Below are 16,828 nucleotides of genomic sequence, written 5' to 3'. Positions count from 1 at the left end.
GTTACCTTGGGCAACTGATCCCCAAATTTCACCTGACAACTGTGCCGCAAGTGTGTGAGTGACGTGTGATGGAATAAGTGCTGCCCAGGGATGCACTGTATGAATGTGTGTGTGACTAGAAATGCACTATAGGAATTTACCAAGTGTTTGGAAATTAAACTTTAATTTGTGTGAATATGTTTGTCAAATAACAAGACGCTGTATAGAAGATCACATGATTACAGCTCTTCAGTGAACTCCTTAAGGTTGGGGCAAGTAAGAGAGAAGTTTGCTGTCAGCAACGACTAGAGATGATCACCTTGGAAACCAGGGTCGATGACAACTCTTCATTCTGCACAGCTCATTTGCTCTGGAGCTGGAGTCTGTGCCATGAGGTACCACCAAGCAAAATGAGTGGATTATCCAGCTCTCTGCTCTTCACGCTGGTTCACCAGCAACACAAAGCTTGCACAGTTTTAGCAGATATACGGAATGTCACCATGGCAACCCATGCTGCACAACGAGTACTGTGATGATACCTGGAAGTAGAAATTAGAAAAAGCTACGTGTCCGTCATTAGAGAATACAGTCATTGCCCAGGATCCTGAAAGAGGCTCCAACATAGAAGCAACAAGAAACACAAATGAAAAGAGACAACATAACTTCAAACAATGTGTCATTCTGTGTGTCTAGTTGAATGACTTTCCAGCTAGCAAACTGGTCTGTCAGTGTAAACAGAGGATCTGATCCCACCAGATTCCACACACACGGCCACAGTAACACTTTTCTAACACAGGTTGTTCCATGGAATGCAGACATGCAGTTTTATCATAGATGTTTAATGAATTGTTTATCCATGAGGCACACACAGATCATCAGTGTTGCAAGAAGTGGACGGACTGTCTGAGCATCACAACAAGCACAAGCATCAGCAGAAGGTTAGTGTCTCAGATCTCTCTGAGTACACTGAAGATGTGTACTGTTGTTCCTGCACAGTGGATCTGATGGTCTTCAGCTTCTCCGCTGAGCTCTAACACTGCAGGTCACAGGGTCAAAGAGAGGAAGCATGCAGCTGCATGCGTAGGAAAAGCGTCTGAGAAACTGTGATAAGCAATGTGAACAATATTTACCTGCACCAAGGAGGTTATGTTTTCACCTCTGTCAATTTGTTTTTTAGTTGGTTTGTTTGAAAGCAAGGTAACACAAACACAACTGGACAGATTAACATAAAACTTCCGGTATGGGTCCAGGAAGAACCCATTCAATTTTTGAGATGGGGAGCAGATTAATTCAACATGGCGAAATAGGGTATTTTTCAACATTTTCCATGATTTCACAGAGAATAATTGAATACATCGTGTACAAAACCCCCTGATAATAATGAATGTGTGAAAATTGGTGTAGATCCAAATAAAAATATGGATCTAGGCAAAGTTTATGTTGTTTTAACACGACTATTGGTGGATGTTCTACCAAGAGCCATTGTCCTTTTGACTTAGTTCAGGAGACTGGTGTTAAAAATTCATTTTAACTTGATTATTATCATTATTATTATTATTATTATTAGAAATAGTAATAGTTGCAGTAGCAGTATCATTATTGTATTTATTATTATCTAAGTTATCATTATTGGTTCGGCTTTGATATTCCCTCCACACCAGCTGGTGGCGCTATTGCGCATTTTCATTGATTGGTTGTTACCATAACACATGATGAGGAAGAAGACTCGTGGACATTTCTGCGCTGCCGTCGTAACCCGCAGGAACTCCGGGATCCGTCTGACGTAACTTGTTAAAGGTCAGATGTGTCTTTCTGTCTGTCTGTCTGTGTCTGTATCCGCCTGCCTGTGGACTCCTCCTGTCAGCTGCTGTTCACCTTCTTCATGTGCAGCCTCTTGCGGGCTCCTCAAACATGAGCCCTCTGTCATAGCAGCGGAATAACCCGACTCGCCGTGTACCTCATTCACCTGCTGCTTATTACTGGTGCCTGTTCCGGACCTTTGCTGTTAGAGTGCCGAACTGTCTTGTGAGACCAGACATGAAACATTCCGGTTGTCTTTTAAATACTAAATCTTTTTTCATCGGTAAGCTTTTGTATATGTTTGACATATGTTTGGTAACATTACATTTTTTCATGTCATCTTCTCGTCTTCTGTTTTTTTAACTGATCATCCCTCTCTTGTTCACCTCTTTTTACAAAGTGCTGTAGAGAAAAGTTGTTTATGATAAAATACTTATTATTATAAGTGTCGGTAATCGCAGGGCAACTCAATATACATGCAATACATGGCCTGAGATAATATCTCTAAAGAGGGTGTAGTGCAGAATTTGTGTGTTTATTCATTGCATTACCTTCAAAGATACAGCCTGAGATGAAACATTGCTTTAAAAAGTCTCAAACGTACTGTAACTTGTCAATCTCTACACCCATAAACTGGCAAAAAGGTGTGTATATAAAAATATATATATACATATAACTAAATGAGTGAATATCAATGTTTGGCAGCAGCATATCAATTATTGTATCTCATAAGTCAGGCAACAATATATAGCCGTACTGATATTTTCTTCCAACCCCAAATATTTGAAAAACTCTGTTTGCTGAGTAAGCGTATATATTTTAGTTGTTGACAAAGAAGGAGGGGGAAGATAATATACCATTGGTCTACAGGAAGTATTTTAAGATTTAACTATTTAAACAGAAACACAGCCATTGGGTTGATTATATAAGGAAGTCCTGGAATTCCTTTGAGTCTGTGTTGGGTGGGGGAGACTGATAAAACTAACTGTTTTTCATATCACCACCCACAGGCCTCTTCAGCAGACACACCCTGTCCCAGCTACATACTCACCCGCTGTCTCCTCACCTCCCCTCACCCTGTCAGTGGGTCGCTGCACGCCAATGACAACTGTAGCAGTCCTGGGAGGGGGGATCGGGGGGTTGGCAGCGGCTTACTACCTTTGCAAAAGCCCCCAGGTTTCAAAGGTAACACATACAAACAGACACACACTCACCATATGATGTAATGATGAAAAGGAGGCCAACACCTTTTTCTCTGATATACCTTCCTACCTCCATCCACCTGCCTTGAGTATAATAATGTCTATAATAATAGAATGCACGTATACGAAAAATGAATAATAAAGGTTTATAGAAGTGAGGAATGTCGTTTGTTTCATCCACTGTGCAGGAGTCCTCTTGAAAAGCTGCACTGCACTTTGAATATTCTTAATGAATCTTCACCATTAAGGTCCCCTCTTCTAAAAAAAGTTTGAAAACACGTCTGATTTGGAATAACCCCACCTTTGTGTGGCTTGTTTAAGTTTGTTTTCACGTGTCTGATTGACATGAGGATGACTTGACAACTCACAAATGAAGCTACAGCTACAGATTGTAGCTCATGCTAATGTACCACCTGCAAAGATGATCAAGTGCGTAGAGCTGCAGGTAGGATACATGATCATGTGTATGGCGTGCATAAGAATGGAGTCTTGTGTTCTTCCCGACCTTAAAGTTTGGTTCAGATCTCTGACTAAAATGTTCCCACACGGCTGATTTGAAAATGCCCCTGGAGTTCTGCAGACTCAGGGTTATTTATCCATCCTGAGGTAATTAAACTAGTTTAACCTGCAGGCCGACCAGTGACCTGTGTGGAGTTTGAATGTTCTCCCTGTGGGACCTTTCAACCCTCACAGGCATAGATAATGGACGGATTGGATATCCATATCAAAACATGTGAAGGACTTGGACAACTAGATTTCTGCATTTGTTCTTCATCTGTGGACTATGTTTGTACGAGCCTTGGTTGTAGTATCTGAGCAGTCTGTCTCCTCTGTGTCTCCAGGTCATCCTTGTGGAGGCCAGCAGCCGTGTGGGAGGTTGGCTGTCGTCCACCAGGAGGGCGGATGGAGCCGTGTTTGAACATGGGCCCAGAGGGATTCGGCCTGCTGGGGCGGTTGGACGCAACACACTCAACATGGTGCGCTCTACCACAGAAATTTAGCTATAGTTAGGGTTATGTCAACTTTATCATTATCTTACACTGTAAAGTCAACAGCACAGGTTTAAGAAAATCACCTTCTGATCTGAAAAAGAAATGAACTCAATACATAAGATGGAATTCTGAAGTAGGCTGCTTGATATTGATGACGATCTTTGGGGAACTTGGGAATAAATCAAAATCCTGATGGGGACCATAGTGCCCAACCACACAAGGGAAAAAGGTGAATGAAAACACAAAACTAAACTGGAGGATCCATTGTTGAAGAATAATATTCACATGAATAAAGTAGGAGATAATGAAGTCTTTAACTCATCCAGACCGTCTAAAGGTTTCTCTGCCTGATCTGCAGAGGTTCGTTTCAGTCAGCCTGACTCAGCATCTCAGATATAAGTGATTGAAGTGAAATCAATACTCAAACATTCAGGACCTCGGAAAACGGATGTTAACTTGTCCTAAACTCTTTGTGTGTGTGTGTAGGTGGATGACCTGGGCCTGGCTGGGGAGATTCTTCCAGTCACCTACAGTCATGTTGCCTCTAAGAACAGATATCTGTATGTGAAGGGACAGCTCCACAAGATGCCCTCAGGAATCAGGTCAGATGTTGTTGTTCGATTTGTCAGCGTTAACTTCAGAGCTATTTGAATCCATCTAAAAGAACAGAAAGTTAGATTTCACTCAAAATGTTGATGTTCATCATTACATCTTATGCTGAGTGGCTCTGTCCATTTATTTATTTTAGAACACTGAAGTGGAATGTGTTCTGCTGACTCATCAATGATAATCCCAAGATTCCGTTTGACAGCGAATCACTGTTCATGCCGCCTCAGGCTCCTTTAGTTATTTCCCATACTTTTTTAGCTCTCCTCTTTTGTCATACTATGCTTACTAGTGGCTGCAGAAATCAGGAGGAGGACACACAGCAGTTTAGCTCATAAAGTTAATAAAGCACTGAGTGTGTTGACATCACTTTGTGTAGGACTCTGTATTGACCCTCTCTGTAGATTCTGTGTTAAGACCACACACCTTGTGATTTTCACATGTACTACTACTGCAGTACTTAACGTCTCTGTGTCTTTCTACTACCTTCTTCCTTTCAGTGGACTTTTGCGGACAGTCCCGCCCTTCTCTCGTCCCCTCCTGTTGAGCGTTGCCATGGAGATACTTGTGAAGAAAAACAAGGAGGACGATGAATCTATCCATTCATTTGTTACTCGGAGGCTGGGAAAGGAGGTGAGGGGACTTGCTTAAGACATTGTCATTTCTCATTCAGATTCTTTATTTTATATATATATATGAATAAACAAATGATAAAGGGTTAGGGTCATATCTTTCGTCTTAAGTACTGACGAAAGACAAGACATGTCACCTGTATAGAAAGTGATGTCTCGTGGCTCACAGGTAGCTGTCACGTGACACAGGTACGCACATTTAACCAGGTGAGCTACCTGTGATCTGGTTAAATGTGCGTACCTGTGTCATGTGACAAGGCCTTGTCACAGTGGCCTGGATTCTAATCTGGCCTGAGTCTCTTTGCTGCATGTTATTCCCTCTCTCTCTCTCCAGCCTTTCCTGTCTCTCCCTCCACTGTCTCTGTAAAGAAAGACAAAATAACCTAAACAAAAAATGAAAAGGTTGTGGGGCGGACCTGTCCTTTTAAACCGGATTTTGTGAGATTCAAAATTGGTATTTGTCAATGCCACCAGTTGTCTTATGTGACTATTCGATTTTGATTTGCTTTCTATCTCATTTTTATTTCCTCCTCTGTGTGTATGTGTGTGTGTGTGTCTAGTTGGCGGACATAGCTGTAGACAGTTTGTGTCGCGGTGTGTTTGCAGGGGACTGCAGGAAGTTAAGCATACGCTCTTGTTTTCCGCCGCTCTACAACGCAGAGCAGCATAGAGGTTCCCTGACACTGGGCATGCTGCTGGGCTCAGGTACACTTTTCCACTTACTGTTACTGTTTCTGTTTTGCTTTCCCATTTAGCTTTGAGAGCGAAGCTTCTCACACAAACAACCAATCTCTAGACAATCTTCTCTAATCCTAATAACATCCAAATCAAATTCATTTTTTCTGCGCTCCTAATGACTCTTCTGTATCATCTCTTAAACAGTTGAGGCTCTGCTGCTCAGAGTGTGTTTGGTTGGTCTGTTCTGGGCTTCTGTAGAAACACTGCATACAACATGGAGGAAGAGGACCATGTCCTATCAAAGATTGATCTGCTCTATTCTGTAAAATGCTAATGTAAAGATAATGAAAACAAAAAGGTTCTTACCTCATACACACTGGACCTTAACATGCAGTTAAAAAGCAGACCGGCCTGCAGTATCATCAGGGTCCGTCCTCATACCACTTGGTAATTTGAACACTGTAACATCGCACCAGTACTGTCCCACTGTCTTTCAGTCCATCTCAGTGAAATAAGCTTGAAGTGTAATGCTTGTTTAATTTGGGTATTGTGTCCTGTTGCATGTATTAAAACCCCAGGTCCCACTCCTGTGATCCCCCCTGGCCCACTGGCTCAGAGGTCTATAGAAGAGTCGTGGGCCCAGTGGTCCCTGAGAAGAGGAGTGGAGTCCCTCCCCGAATCCATCACAGACTACCTTCAACAAAGCGGGAGAGTAGAGCTTCACAGAGACGCAGCTGTTAAAAACATCTGTCCCTCAAACTCTGGCTGGAAGGTCAGTGAAGCTCTTTTTTTGTTTTTGCCTGAATGTGACAATATGAATGTGATGCTCAGATGTAGCTGGTTTATTATAGAGATTATACATATTCTAGTAACCAAACTAAGTTGTGATGTTCTGTGAAATTTGCACACAATTTTAGCCATGTAGTGTCACATCTCCTCTCTCTGCCATCAGCCTCAGTTTATCAAGTTAGAATGCTAAAGTGAGATGGTCAACCAGGTGGATCTTTAACCTGCAAAACATCTGAGTGGAGGTTCTAGGTCGGGAAACAAAACAGGTTCTTATATTCTGCTGTTATTAGGCAACTTTCATGAAAGATGTGTGTCTGTGTAGATCAATTTGGAGGATGGAGTCGTATCAGCCGATCACATCATCTCTGCTCTGCCTGCTAAAGGTCAGTGGTGACGACTGGACCACAGCTCTTCCAGTGTTCGTTTGATCAGCAGCAGAAACTCTTCACTGTATTTTATACAAATTGAAATTATACAACTAGACAAACTCACAATTTTTACCAAAATCAAAAATGCCTTACACTTTCTGCTACAAAACAATATATATAATTTATTTATAACCATCACATTTCATTACATCGCTCTGTTACCACAGCCCTCTCGTCAGCCCTGCCTTCCTCCTGTCAACCTCTCATCCAGGAGCTGCAGGACATCGCCACGGTAACGGTCGCTGTGGTAAATCTGGAGTATGACGGTTCCATCTTGCCTGCAATGGTGAGACTTACTCAGAGACGCACACAAAACACTGTTAGGGGCAGTAGAGGACTACTTGACAGTGGTAAACTTATTTAAAATGTAAATTCAGGATTTTTCTCCGATGAGAATATTACTGTGTGCCTGAGGTTCAAGCTCGTTCTTGTGCCTAACAAATCTGTACTAATGAAGCTCAGGCAGTAGCATTGTGCCCGTTCACATTCTGATGACTTTTCAGGTGCCAACAACAAAGCAAACGATGCAAACAGTAATAATTTGCCTCTGGAAATAGTTCATCATTTTTTCTGGGGTTGGTCCTTGAGTCAGCTTATGTCAGTCGAGCCATGCAGCAACGCAGAACACAGAACAGATGGATAGAAGAGGAGACGGGGGATGGAAAAAACAGTGTTATTCATTTCTGTTGCATACTCAGATACTCTGTGTCTGACTGACATTGTTATCAGCAGCCTGGCAGGACAGAAGGTGTGATAGAATTCCCTTAGTGAGCTGTTACCAAGACACTAACGTTTACTTGCACTGACTGTGTCTGAATTTGATGTTGTCATGTCCCAGATTTAAAAAAACACAAATCACATCAGGTTCAATGGAACTAAATATGCAGACCTGGTTGCGGAGTGCAGGGCAGGCGGATGGAACACAAAACGTGTACGGTAAAGATCGGTTCTAGGGGCTTTTTTGGAAGCTCAACATTACACCTGCTCTGAAACCAAGGCAAGGAGTTACACAAAGCCACTAGGGAGCTATCTGGAGAGGCAGAAAGGGACAGTCTCAGGGTATGGCTAGGAAGGTGGGACAAGATTTGTGGAGCCAGCAGCTCCTGAGAACATTTAGCTGAGGGGAGTGTCAGGGAGACATCCTGGTTCAAAGATGATGTTCTGGGAGAAGGGTCGAAACACTCCACAGCAGATGACCCTGCAGCTTGTAAGAGGGTCACCTGTGGATATCTGAAAGTACACACACACACACACACTCAGCTGAAGCATTGTGAATGTCCTGTTTCTTTTCAGTGGTAGTGTTTGTTTCTAGAAGTGACAATACAAATCCTTCTCTTTGACTCTGTCAGGGTTTTGGTCACCTGGTTCCATCATCAGAGGATCGGGGTTTGCTCGGGGTCACCTATGACTCTGTTCCCTTCCCTGAACACAACAGACCTGATGGGCAGACGACTAGACTGACGGTAAATACACACACACACAGATGCACACCTTTTAGCTCTTGTTTGGTCTCCACCAGCTCCACCAGAGTTGTTCCACTGAAGAGAGTTAAGTTGTGGAGCCCTTTCTTATAGGGCTGTGCTTAAACATGAAGTAGAGATGACTGGTGGAGGCCAGCACAGGAAATCCCACACAATTATTTAAAAGCTGGTATTATGCTTCCAATGATTATCTGTGTGGCTTCATCACTCAGTCTCACATTGAGCCTCACACATAATCATTCAACCCATCTTGTTAATAATATTGTTATAATATTAATTGTGGCAGCTGAAGAGGGACATAGCCGTGCAGGTGGTATCTGCAGTGAACCATCTTGTTGTCGGGTGAGTCCACATCTCTGACCTAAACTCATGTGACCGTGTCGTCTAGGTGATGATGGGCGGGGCCTGGTTCCAGGAAGAGTTCGGGGACCCAGAAACAGTGTCAGAGGAGCGTCTTCTAGCGAGAGCCACAGAGGCGGTGCACTGCCACCTGGGAGTCACCGCAGCACCCAGGTGGAGCTGGGTGGCTCTACAAAGGGTGAGACAGGACAGGACAGTCTGTGGATTCAAACATGAAGTCCAGACCAGCTAAAGATTCATGTGAATGATTCAACTATGATTCTCTGTTTTTACTTCCCTATTTCATTCATTCTTAATTGTATCTTAGATACTGAAGATACTGCACCAGTATCTTCACTCATCACTGGTTGCCGTCCCCTGGCCTTTGACTTATACTACATCTCGACTGTACTGTAGGTTGTTGTAACAGTAATGACATTTCTGCTGTGTTTCTCTCACCAGGACTGCATACCTCAGTACTATGAAGGACACTACAGGAGAGTTGGTGAGTGTTGACTTCTGCATCACATCTAAAGATGATGTATTTACAGGCTGAAGTGAAATATCATTGTAAGGAGTGTCTGTCTCCCTTTACAGAGTCCATGCGTAGCTTCATAAAGAAGAAAAGTCTCTCGCTGTCTCTTATTGGTTCCTGCTATGATGGTGTGTCGGTGAATGATGTCATCTTCAGTGGACGGAGAGCTGTGGAGGAGTTGTTGGGGACTGGGGTTTGATAAAGTAGGCAGCATCTCACCAGGAGGATGCTTTGTGTTGTGAAGGCAGACAGCCAATATCACGTGCCAGCATCTTTCTACCCATAATGCCTCCTACCTCTCAGGTGCTGCCTCCCTCGGACACTGCATTTGAGGACCTTTTGCGTCACAGCGAAGCGACAAGGCGGTCCCATTTTAAAGGCTCCTCGGAATGTAGGCGACAAATGCTGCCATTCCCCAGAAACGAAGGCTCCAACCTGTTTATCTTTCCCAGACAAATCTATCCCAGGATGCAACTGTTTTTCGAAGAGGTTACAGCTAATACAAGCAACAAAAACATCCAACGCCTGAGTATCATGCTTGAACTTTACCAAGCAGCTGATGCTACACTTAGTAAAAAACCAAGGTTCATTCAAACTCTCATAGCAATAAGCCTCTTTAGACCAAACCTTCTGGGCATTGGCAGATAAAGTCCTATTTATCTACTACTGCTGTGTATAAGATTGTATTTTAATATTGCAATATCCAAATAAAATGACAGGTTGTTAAATTCATGCTGTGTCGAGGTCAAGCACCTGTTTCTGTTCTGATTCTAGTCCTCTTGAGTTTATTTATGTGTTGATACATGGTCTTTATTGCGTCCCAGTAAGTGGGATTTACCTACTGATGTGACTCGCACTTTAAATAAAGCCTTGTTGTAACTACAAGCTGTTTGTCATGTATGCACACACATTTATATTAACTGTCACCATCTGATTTCTATGTTACACTGAAGCTTTTGCTTGGAGACTTTCATCAGGTCATGTCAGTATCTCTCCAAAGGCCCAATCTGAATGTTTGTTATGTCCTCTGTGTGGCTGTGGTTTTTAGGGGATCAAAGACAAGAAAAGTTGAGAACTACTGGAAAAAAGACAAATGACAAATAGAGACGCCCATTTCTAATGAGAATAACGATCAGTTCAATGGGCACAAGAACAGCAATGGATTAGAAATTATGCCTTTATTTGATGAGCAAAAAACATTTAACATGAAGAAATCAAAATAAGTTGTTCTTTCACACAATGGTGTCCGTCCGCTTAAAAGCAAAACACACACACCCACAGTCCTACTGGTATGGACTATCTCAGGCCCAGTTTCTTCTTATCTTTCTGTTTCTTGCGAACCACTTCCATGTTGCGGTCCTTCCACATGCTCTTCCTCAGTTTGATGGGCCGACTACCAACATACCTCCCTGGACAAACAGAGTGAGAGGGATTCTGTTATTCATCATTAAGTTTAACCCCCAACGTTGAAACAAAGACAAACAGGACGAATCAGAAGTTATCGGTTACGGCTGGTTTAATGTGTGACTGACCGTTCATCTCCCTCATGGCTCTGACGTAATCGTTTGGATCTTTGAAGCTGACAAAGCCGTAGCCTTTGGTTTTTCCTGTGCGTTTGTCTCTCAACACCTGATGACACAAATGCACAACAAACTGTTAACCCACTGAGATTAGATACTAACCAGCTCTGTGGTTCTCTCACCAAGGAAGACTGTGAGCTGTGGGTGAAAGCACAGGATCTTTGGTTCTGTGCTTTCATTGTACATCTGGGTTATGTACTGTTAATGATCCTGTGTTTGTTATTGTTCGCTACAGATGACTCCAATGAGCATTGATGATGCAACAGCAAATGTGTTTACAGCCCAACCTTAGCTTTGAGGAACGACGGGTATCTGCTGAAGGCTCTGGCCAGTATGTCATCATTGACCTCGTTACCAAGGTCACCACAGAATATACGGAAGTCGTCTGCAACAAGGAGAAAAAACTGTTACACAAATTTTACAAGTGTTTAAGAAACGGACAAGTAACAAATAATCTGCAGCAGGAACACAACTAAAAAACAGGAGACGATGTTTACACCCAGCAGCTACAACCCTGGAGCGGGCGCATCACCATGTTTCCCCCCTCAGTGATACACAAACTCAGGCATAGCTTGAATGGCTGAATGGAACACACAGATGCTGGAGCCATGTAAGAGTCTAAGGTGGGTTTGGTATGGATGATGGTAAAACAACAGGTCAACATGCTGACATGTGATTGTTAGTGAGTGTTCTTTGATCAGCAGATCACAGTTGTTCTCTATGGGCAGTGTGTGGTGGGTTTCTGTGAGGGCCCTCAGCTCCCTGCAGTAGCACTGTACCTGATTCCCACTCCAACAGACTGGGGTCCTCCCAGCTCGTCCCAGCTGCTGTACGGATACACTTCTTCATTTTGTCCGACTTCCCCTTCTTTTTGTCCTCTGGTGCACTTTCCGCAGGCTGCAACAAACACACACACAAGTCAAATGATGTGTTTAGTTCTTCTGAGTGAAGAGCTTCTGGGTGAACCGCACGATACAGATCTTACACGTACCTCAGAGTGGGAGGGCTCCGGCTCCGGCATGCTGGGTCCAATGGATGAGCTGTCGTCACTCTCCTTCCTGTCCAGCAGACCTGCTGCCCTCACTGCAGCCTGCTGCTCTGCAACCCGGGCTGCCAGCTCCTCCTGGGAGAACCACATCACACAGACTCAGAGAGGCTACCGAATAGCTGCCCCACCCTCTTTCAATTTCAGTGTCAAACAATGAAACCAACTGTTAATAATACATTATTCATTTCACACAGCTAGTACAGTCAGATGTTTCCCAATTGTCCATCTATACATCACATTACAAAATACAGTATAAATCAAAAGTCATGTAATCATACCGTCACTTGTGTTCAAATAGAAATATACAGGAAACACCAGTGACATTAATAACAGGAGGGGAGAGACCATACATGTAGCAGAGCACCTGAACATCATTTTGGAAAATAACAATATAAATACCATTCTGGCTTGTCGCTGAGCTCTGACGTCAATTCTTTTATGTCCAACTGGGGCAGGAGGAGCAGAGTATACAGTCGGTGCCGCCTGGATAATCGACTGCGTTGGTTTGACAGGAGGCGGAGGTCCATGTCTTGGACTCGGGCCTGACACCATCATATCACCGACCTGAGTGAGACACAAGGCAACTTTAATCAATCAAATAGAATTGGTATTGGTTAAACATGGAATGGAGGTGTATCACCTCATGGAGCAGTATAAATGTTTCCAGTATTTATCAATAAATACATGAAGGGAGCAGCAAAGACAGTTGTAATGATAAGGTTGGTCACTTTCATCACAAGATAATTAATGAGTAAAAAAATAAGAAATTATGTAAACACAGAGAGAAGGTTGCCTCATTATAACTAAGATCTGCTGATTATGTGACATTCAGACCGGCCCCCAGCCCTGTTATGTCTCTGAGCTCTGACCTGAGGTGGGCCAGCCATGTGCTGGATGGGCTGAGAAGGACCCTGTTGGGTCTGGGCCTGCATGGAAGGAGGGAGCATCATGGGAGGAGGTGGAGGAGGCCGGGGCATCGGAGGCGCTATTGGAGGACCACGCATCATATGCATCCTCGGACCAACTGACAACAGGACAATAAACATATTAACCCAGAAAGACGATAGTCTGGCTGAAACCAATAATAGATTTATTGGTAAATCATACCATAACATCAACTCAATATTTAGCAAATTCAACTGCCTACATAGGGGGTTGAATACCCACACTCAGCCGGACACAGCACTTTTCCTGCACTCTTGCAATACTTTAACCATAGTCTACCACTATAAAAGGTAATTTATTTCACCAAATGGCTCTTTAAAAGATAATAAACTGAAACATAACCAATAATGCTTTTAAAATCCCAAAAGCAAACTTTCCTGAAGAAAAGAAAAACCCATCTGACCTTACTATAAAGAAAAAAAATATATTTCTGCCGTAACTTCTTTAAGGAGAAATAATGCTAGTAATGATAAACCAGTAAACTAGTAGTCTGCTGGTAACTTACCAGGCCTCTGCAAGATATGTGGGACGAAGGCTGGTCTCAGCATGGGAGGAGGAGGTGGAGGAGGACGTACTGAAGGGACAGACAAGTCACACAGAGTGTTAGATAAGTGTAAAGTTAGTGTAAACACTCGAAGAATCCAGCATGACAGCTTTGTTATTTATACAGACTCTATATGTTTCTGGACAGAAGCAGAAAAACACAGAGCAAAACCTCTCATCTCAACTACAAATGAACCAACAACCTACAAGATAAATACTTTATTTAAGAACCACTGGTTGATATATCGATATGTGTAGCTTGAGGGGTTTGAAAGTAATTTGACACTTGATGAGACAATTGTTTGCTAAGCACCAGAGACGGGGAGACTTGTGACAACGGAGGGAGGGATGAATGAAGCTAAATGGAGAGGAGCTTGAAGAGAACCAGGCCCAGTCTCCAGTTCACAGAGACGTCTCATCCGGTCTGAGCCAATCTGACAGGATGATTGTGATAAGCAGTGACGCTTGAAGAGAACAAACCAAGAACTCTGGAACCTATAAGTGGCTTCTACACAGTACTGAATTAAAAGTACGTTTGCAAACAACAGATTTCAGTTTCGGAGTTAAAAATGTATTTATTTTTATTAAGTAAAAATATGTTTGTATAGGTTATTGACTGATGGGGAGAATGGCAAATTCATCCATTTAAAATTTAAAACGACAATATTAAATATTTGTATCAATCACATCTATTAGATGACAGTATTATAAAAAGCCTAAAACCTTAAATAAGCCTGAATGATTTTGAACAGCTTTGAATACACGGTTTATCTTACTGCCAAAACCTGGGTAGTGTATATGTGCAGGAGTTTGTGTTCACCTGGTCCCAAGAAGACAGGAGGTGGAGGACCAACAAAACTAGCAGCTCTGGCATCTAATGTCTGCTGGACCTGTGAGAGGAGACAGACAAGAGAGCATTTGGAATGAGCCGCCATACTGCATGACTTTAACTGATTAATACCTGCTCATTAAGACAAAAGGTACATTTGCTGCATAGTATATGATTGTCCACTTGCTAATGTAAAATAGTACAAACCTGTCTGTAGGTGTTGGTTCCTATAATGGATCGCATCATTGGAACGGCCAGAGCAACAGGTACTCCCTCCATAGCTGGTGGGCTTCCTGACACTGGACCACCAAGAACCTCCTGCTCGAACCTACAGCAGGAAAAGTAAAGACACACACCGACATGAGGACAGTCCAAACATTACGTTTTGAAGTAAGTCTAATAGTTGGATCTGGACCATCTGGGACTGAATTGATTGTTAAAGCGGAGTATGACTAATAAAACCAGAAGTAACAATAGAATGGCACAGACACTTTGCAGGTTTCCAGCAGGGTAAAAGATTAGTGGTTTGAAAAGGACAGTATTTGAACGCAGCCCAGATTCTTGGAGCGGCTGTACTCACAGAGCCATCTCTGCCTCCATCTCCTTCAGACGCTCCTCTCCTGACTTGAGCGCCATGCTGTGAGACAAAAACACTGATCAGCGAACAGCCTGACACTCAATCCAGTTTAAATGCAAAACAATACGACAACTCCAGTTGTTGATACACCAGAAATATCGGTTCAGTGACTGTGAATTCTTCTTGGTGGTATCACATACTAGGTTTTGCACTTAACACTACCAATCGCTTCAGTTGTCTCTATGTTAAACATGATTATATCTACTTTCAGATAGCTTTTCTCTTTTGGGCTTTTGTATGCATTTTACTCTATGTTGTGTTGAATTTCCTCTAAACCTTGAGTCTGAATAATACAACTCCTCATCATCAGAACAGCTTCGTCTCAAACTGCTCCACTATTGATATTCGAGCTGTAAACATAAGGCTACATTAGGTCGTTGAACTGATTAACAGTGGGAAATAACCTAATCTCTTTCTAACCTACAATGAGTCGTAAACCTTTCTCCATCCTGATACCGATCCACACTCACCTTCATGTATGGTTCAGCCGCTTTGGATAGAAACACTCAACTCTCGTTAAGTTAACCGGACTTGTGTTAGCCAGGAGCTAGCGATAGCAACTAAGCTAGCTTTACTACTGTATCAGCCAGCTAGCCGTTAACCTGCTAACACTGGTGTTGACTAACGTGGCTCTGTAGCGACGGATAGTTAATAAGAAGCTACAGTGCGAACCGAGGAAACACTGGACTCATAGTTACTTTAACAACAACACATAGCTTTTAAAATACAGTCAATGGTTGTAATTGTGCGATGAGTAATGGGGCTTCCGACTTCCTCTTTGTAAACCGGCCTTACTGCCACCTACTGCACTGGAGGAGCGACAGCACCACTGCACACAGACCAGCTCACTTCACCTGACTGGTGGGTTTTCTATATCACTTCAAAAAATAAAAATCTGCCTGAAACATGCACCAGTCACTTTCTGTAGTCATTTCATGCACTGCATTTTATTTATGTATCTACATATGCTTCTACTCTATACATTGTGTGTATGTACATTACTTCCCATAAAGTATTTTTGCATTGCCCAATCTACTTCAGCACGGTTCCCGTTTGCACTACTCTTATCTTATCTACATTGTGCCCTGACTGCTTTGAGTACTTCTGTTATGCTACTTATATATTTGAGCGTGTTAGTTATATGCTGAATGATGCTTGCTTACATTATGTCTTAACACCATTGTGGTAAGATACTGTAACGTGTCAGTGGATACACTCTTGCAGTGCAGTTTTCTGCGTCTTTGCAAAGCAGATTCAGAGAGAGAGAGAGCGAGAGAGAGAGAGAGAGAGAGAGAGAGAGAGAGAGAGAGGATTCCCAGTCCTTCCAGTCAGTTTATTTGCATATTTTGTGCACACATGCCTTAGCAGTAAATCTGTATGGACCTCCCTCAGGACTGGAATGTACAGAACTCAGGAAACAGAGTAAACAGGTTGAAACACATAATCCCAGTTTAAGCTCTTTTAAAAAGTTCACGAATCTCAGATAAAGACTAAAGGGGACAAAGGTTAAGAAATAAGAGCTTTGACCAAAAAAAGTTGACAATTTTCTTTTTTATGCTCAGCTCTTCTCCAGTTGAAGTTGACCCATCTGCTTTATCCTGGCCCCAACATTAGACCCTCCTCGGGAAATATAACATTTAATGCACTGTATATGTAATCCGTGTTTTTGATTCAGCAGTTTCTGTCTCCAGTTCATAGTGAGTTTATTATCCCCAGGTCCCATTTACGATTACAATTCCTCACCACCCTCTCTCCCGGCGTGTGACGTAACAGGAGTGGGCGGGG

General features: G+C 42.8%; 2 protein-coding genes across 3 annotated transcripts; one reads left to right on the top strand and one right to left on the bottom strand.

Annotated features, from left to right (window-relative positions):
* Positions 1-1,661: 1,661 nt before the first annotated feature.
* On the top strand, positions 1,662-10,346 carry ppox (protoporphyrinogen oxidase). Of its 2 annotated transcripts, none has more exons than XM_062399523.1 (13): positions 1,662-1,776; positions 2,790-2,964; positions 3,824-3,958; positions 4,460-4,575; positions 5,080-5,212; positions 5,772-5,916; positions 6,468-6,661; positions 7,001-7,061; positions 7,274-7,392; positions 8,456-8,569; positions 8,976-9,125; positions 9,389-9,431; positions 9,524-10,346. In XM_062399523.1, exons 2-13 carry the CDS (start codon positions 2,881-2,883, stop codon positions 9,658-9,660), a joined length of 1,431 nt encoding a protein of 476 aa, XP_062255507.1. In that variant the 5' UTR covers positions 1,662-1,776; positions 2,790-2,880; the 3' UTR covers positions 9,661-10,346. The 2 variants fall into 2 exon arrangements, with proteins under 2 accessions (XP_062255507.1, XP_062255508.1); XM_062399524.1 differs by lacking the exon at positions 1,662-1,776 and adding an exon at positions 1,784-2,062.
* A 274-nt stretch (positions 10,347-10,620) lies between these two features.
* Positions 10,621-15,829, bottom strand: rbm42 (RNA binding motif protein 42). Its single transcript, XM_062399766.1, has 12 exons — positions 15,514-15,829; positions 14,987-15,043; positions 14,614-14,734; positions 14,398-14,467; positions 13,540-13,608; positions 12,959-13,113; positions 12,489-12,653; positions 12,033-12,164; positions 11,821-11,938; positions 11,329-11,426; positions 10,994-11,090; positions 10,621-10,870 (listed from the first exon to the last, which is right to left on the bottom strand). Exons 2-12 carry the CDS (start codon positions 15,040-15,042, stop codon positions 10,758-10,760), a joined length of 1,194 nt encoding a protein of 397 aa, XP_062255750.1. The 5' UTR covers position 15,043; positions 15,514-15,829; the 3' UTR covers positions 10,621-10,757.
* Positions 15,830-16,828: the final 999 nt, after the last annotated feature.

Source organism: Platichthys flesus, chromosome 11 (assembly GCF_949316205.1).
Source record: "Platichthys flesus chromosome 11, fPlaFle2.1, whole genome shotgun sequence".
In the NCBI taxonomy this organism is placed as follows: Eukaryota; Metazoa; Chordata; class Actinopteri; order Pleuronectiformes; family Pleuronectidae; genus Platichthys; species Platichthys flesus.
Note: the sequence above shows the minus strand (reverse complement) of the source record. Positions and strands in the feature narration are given on the sequence as shown.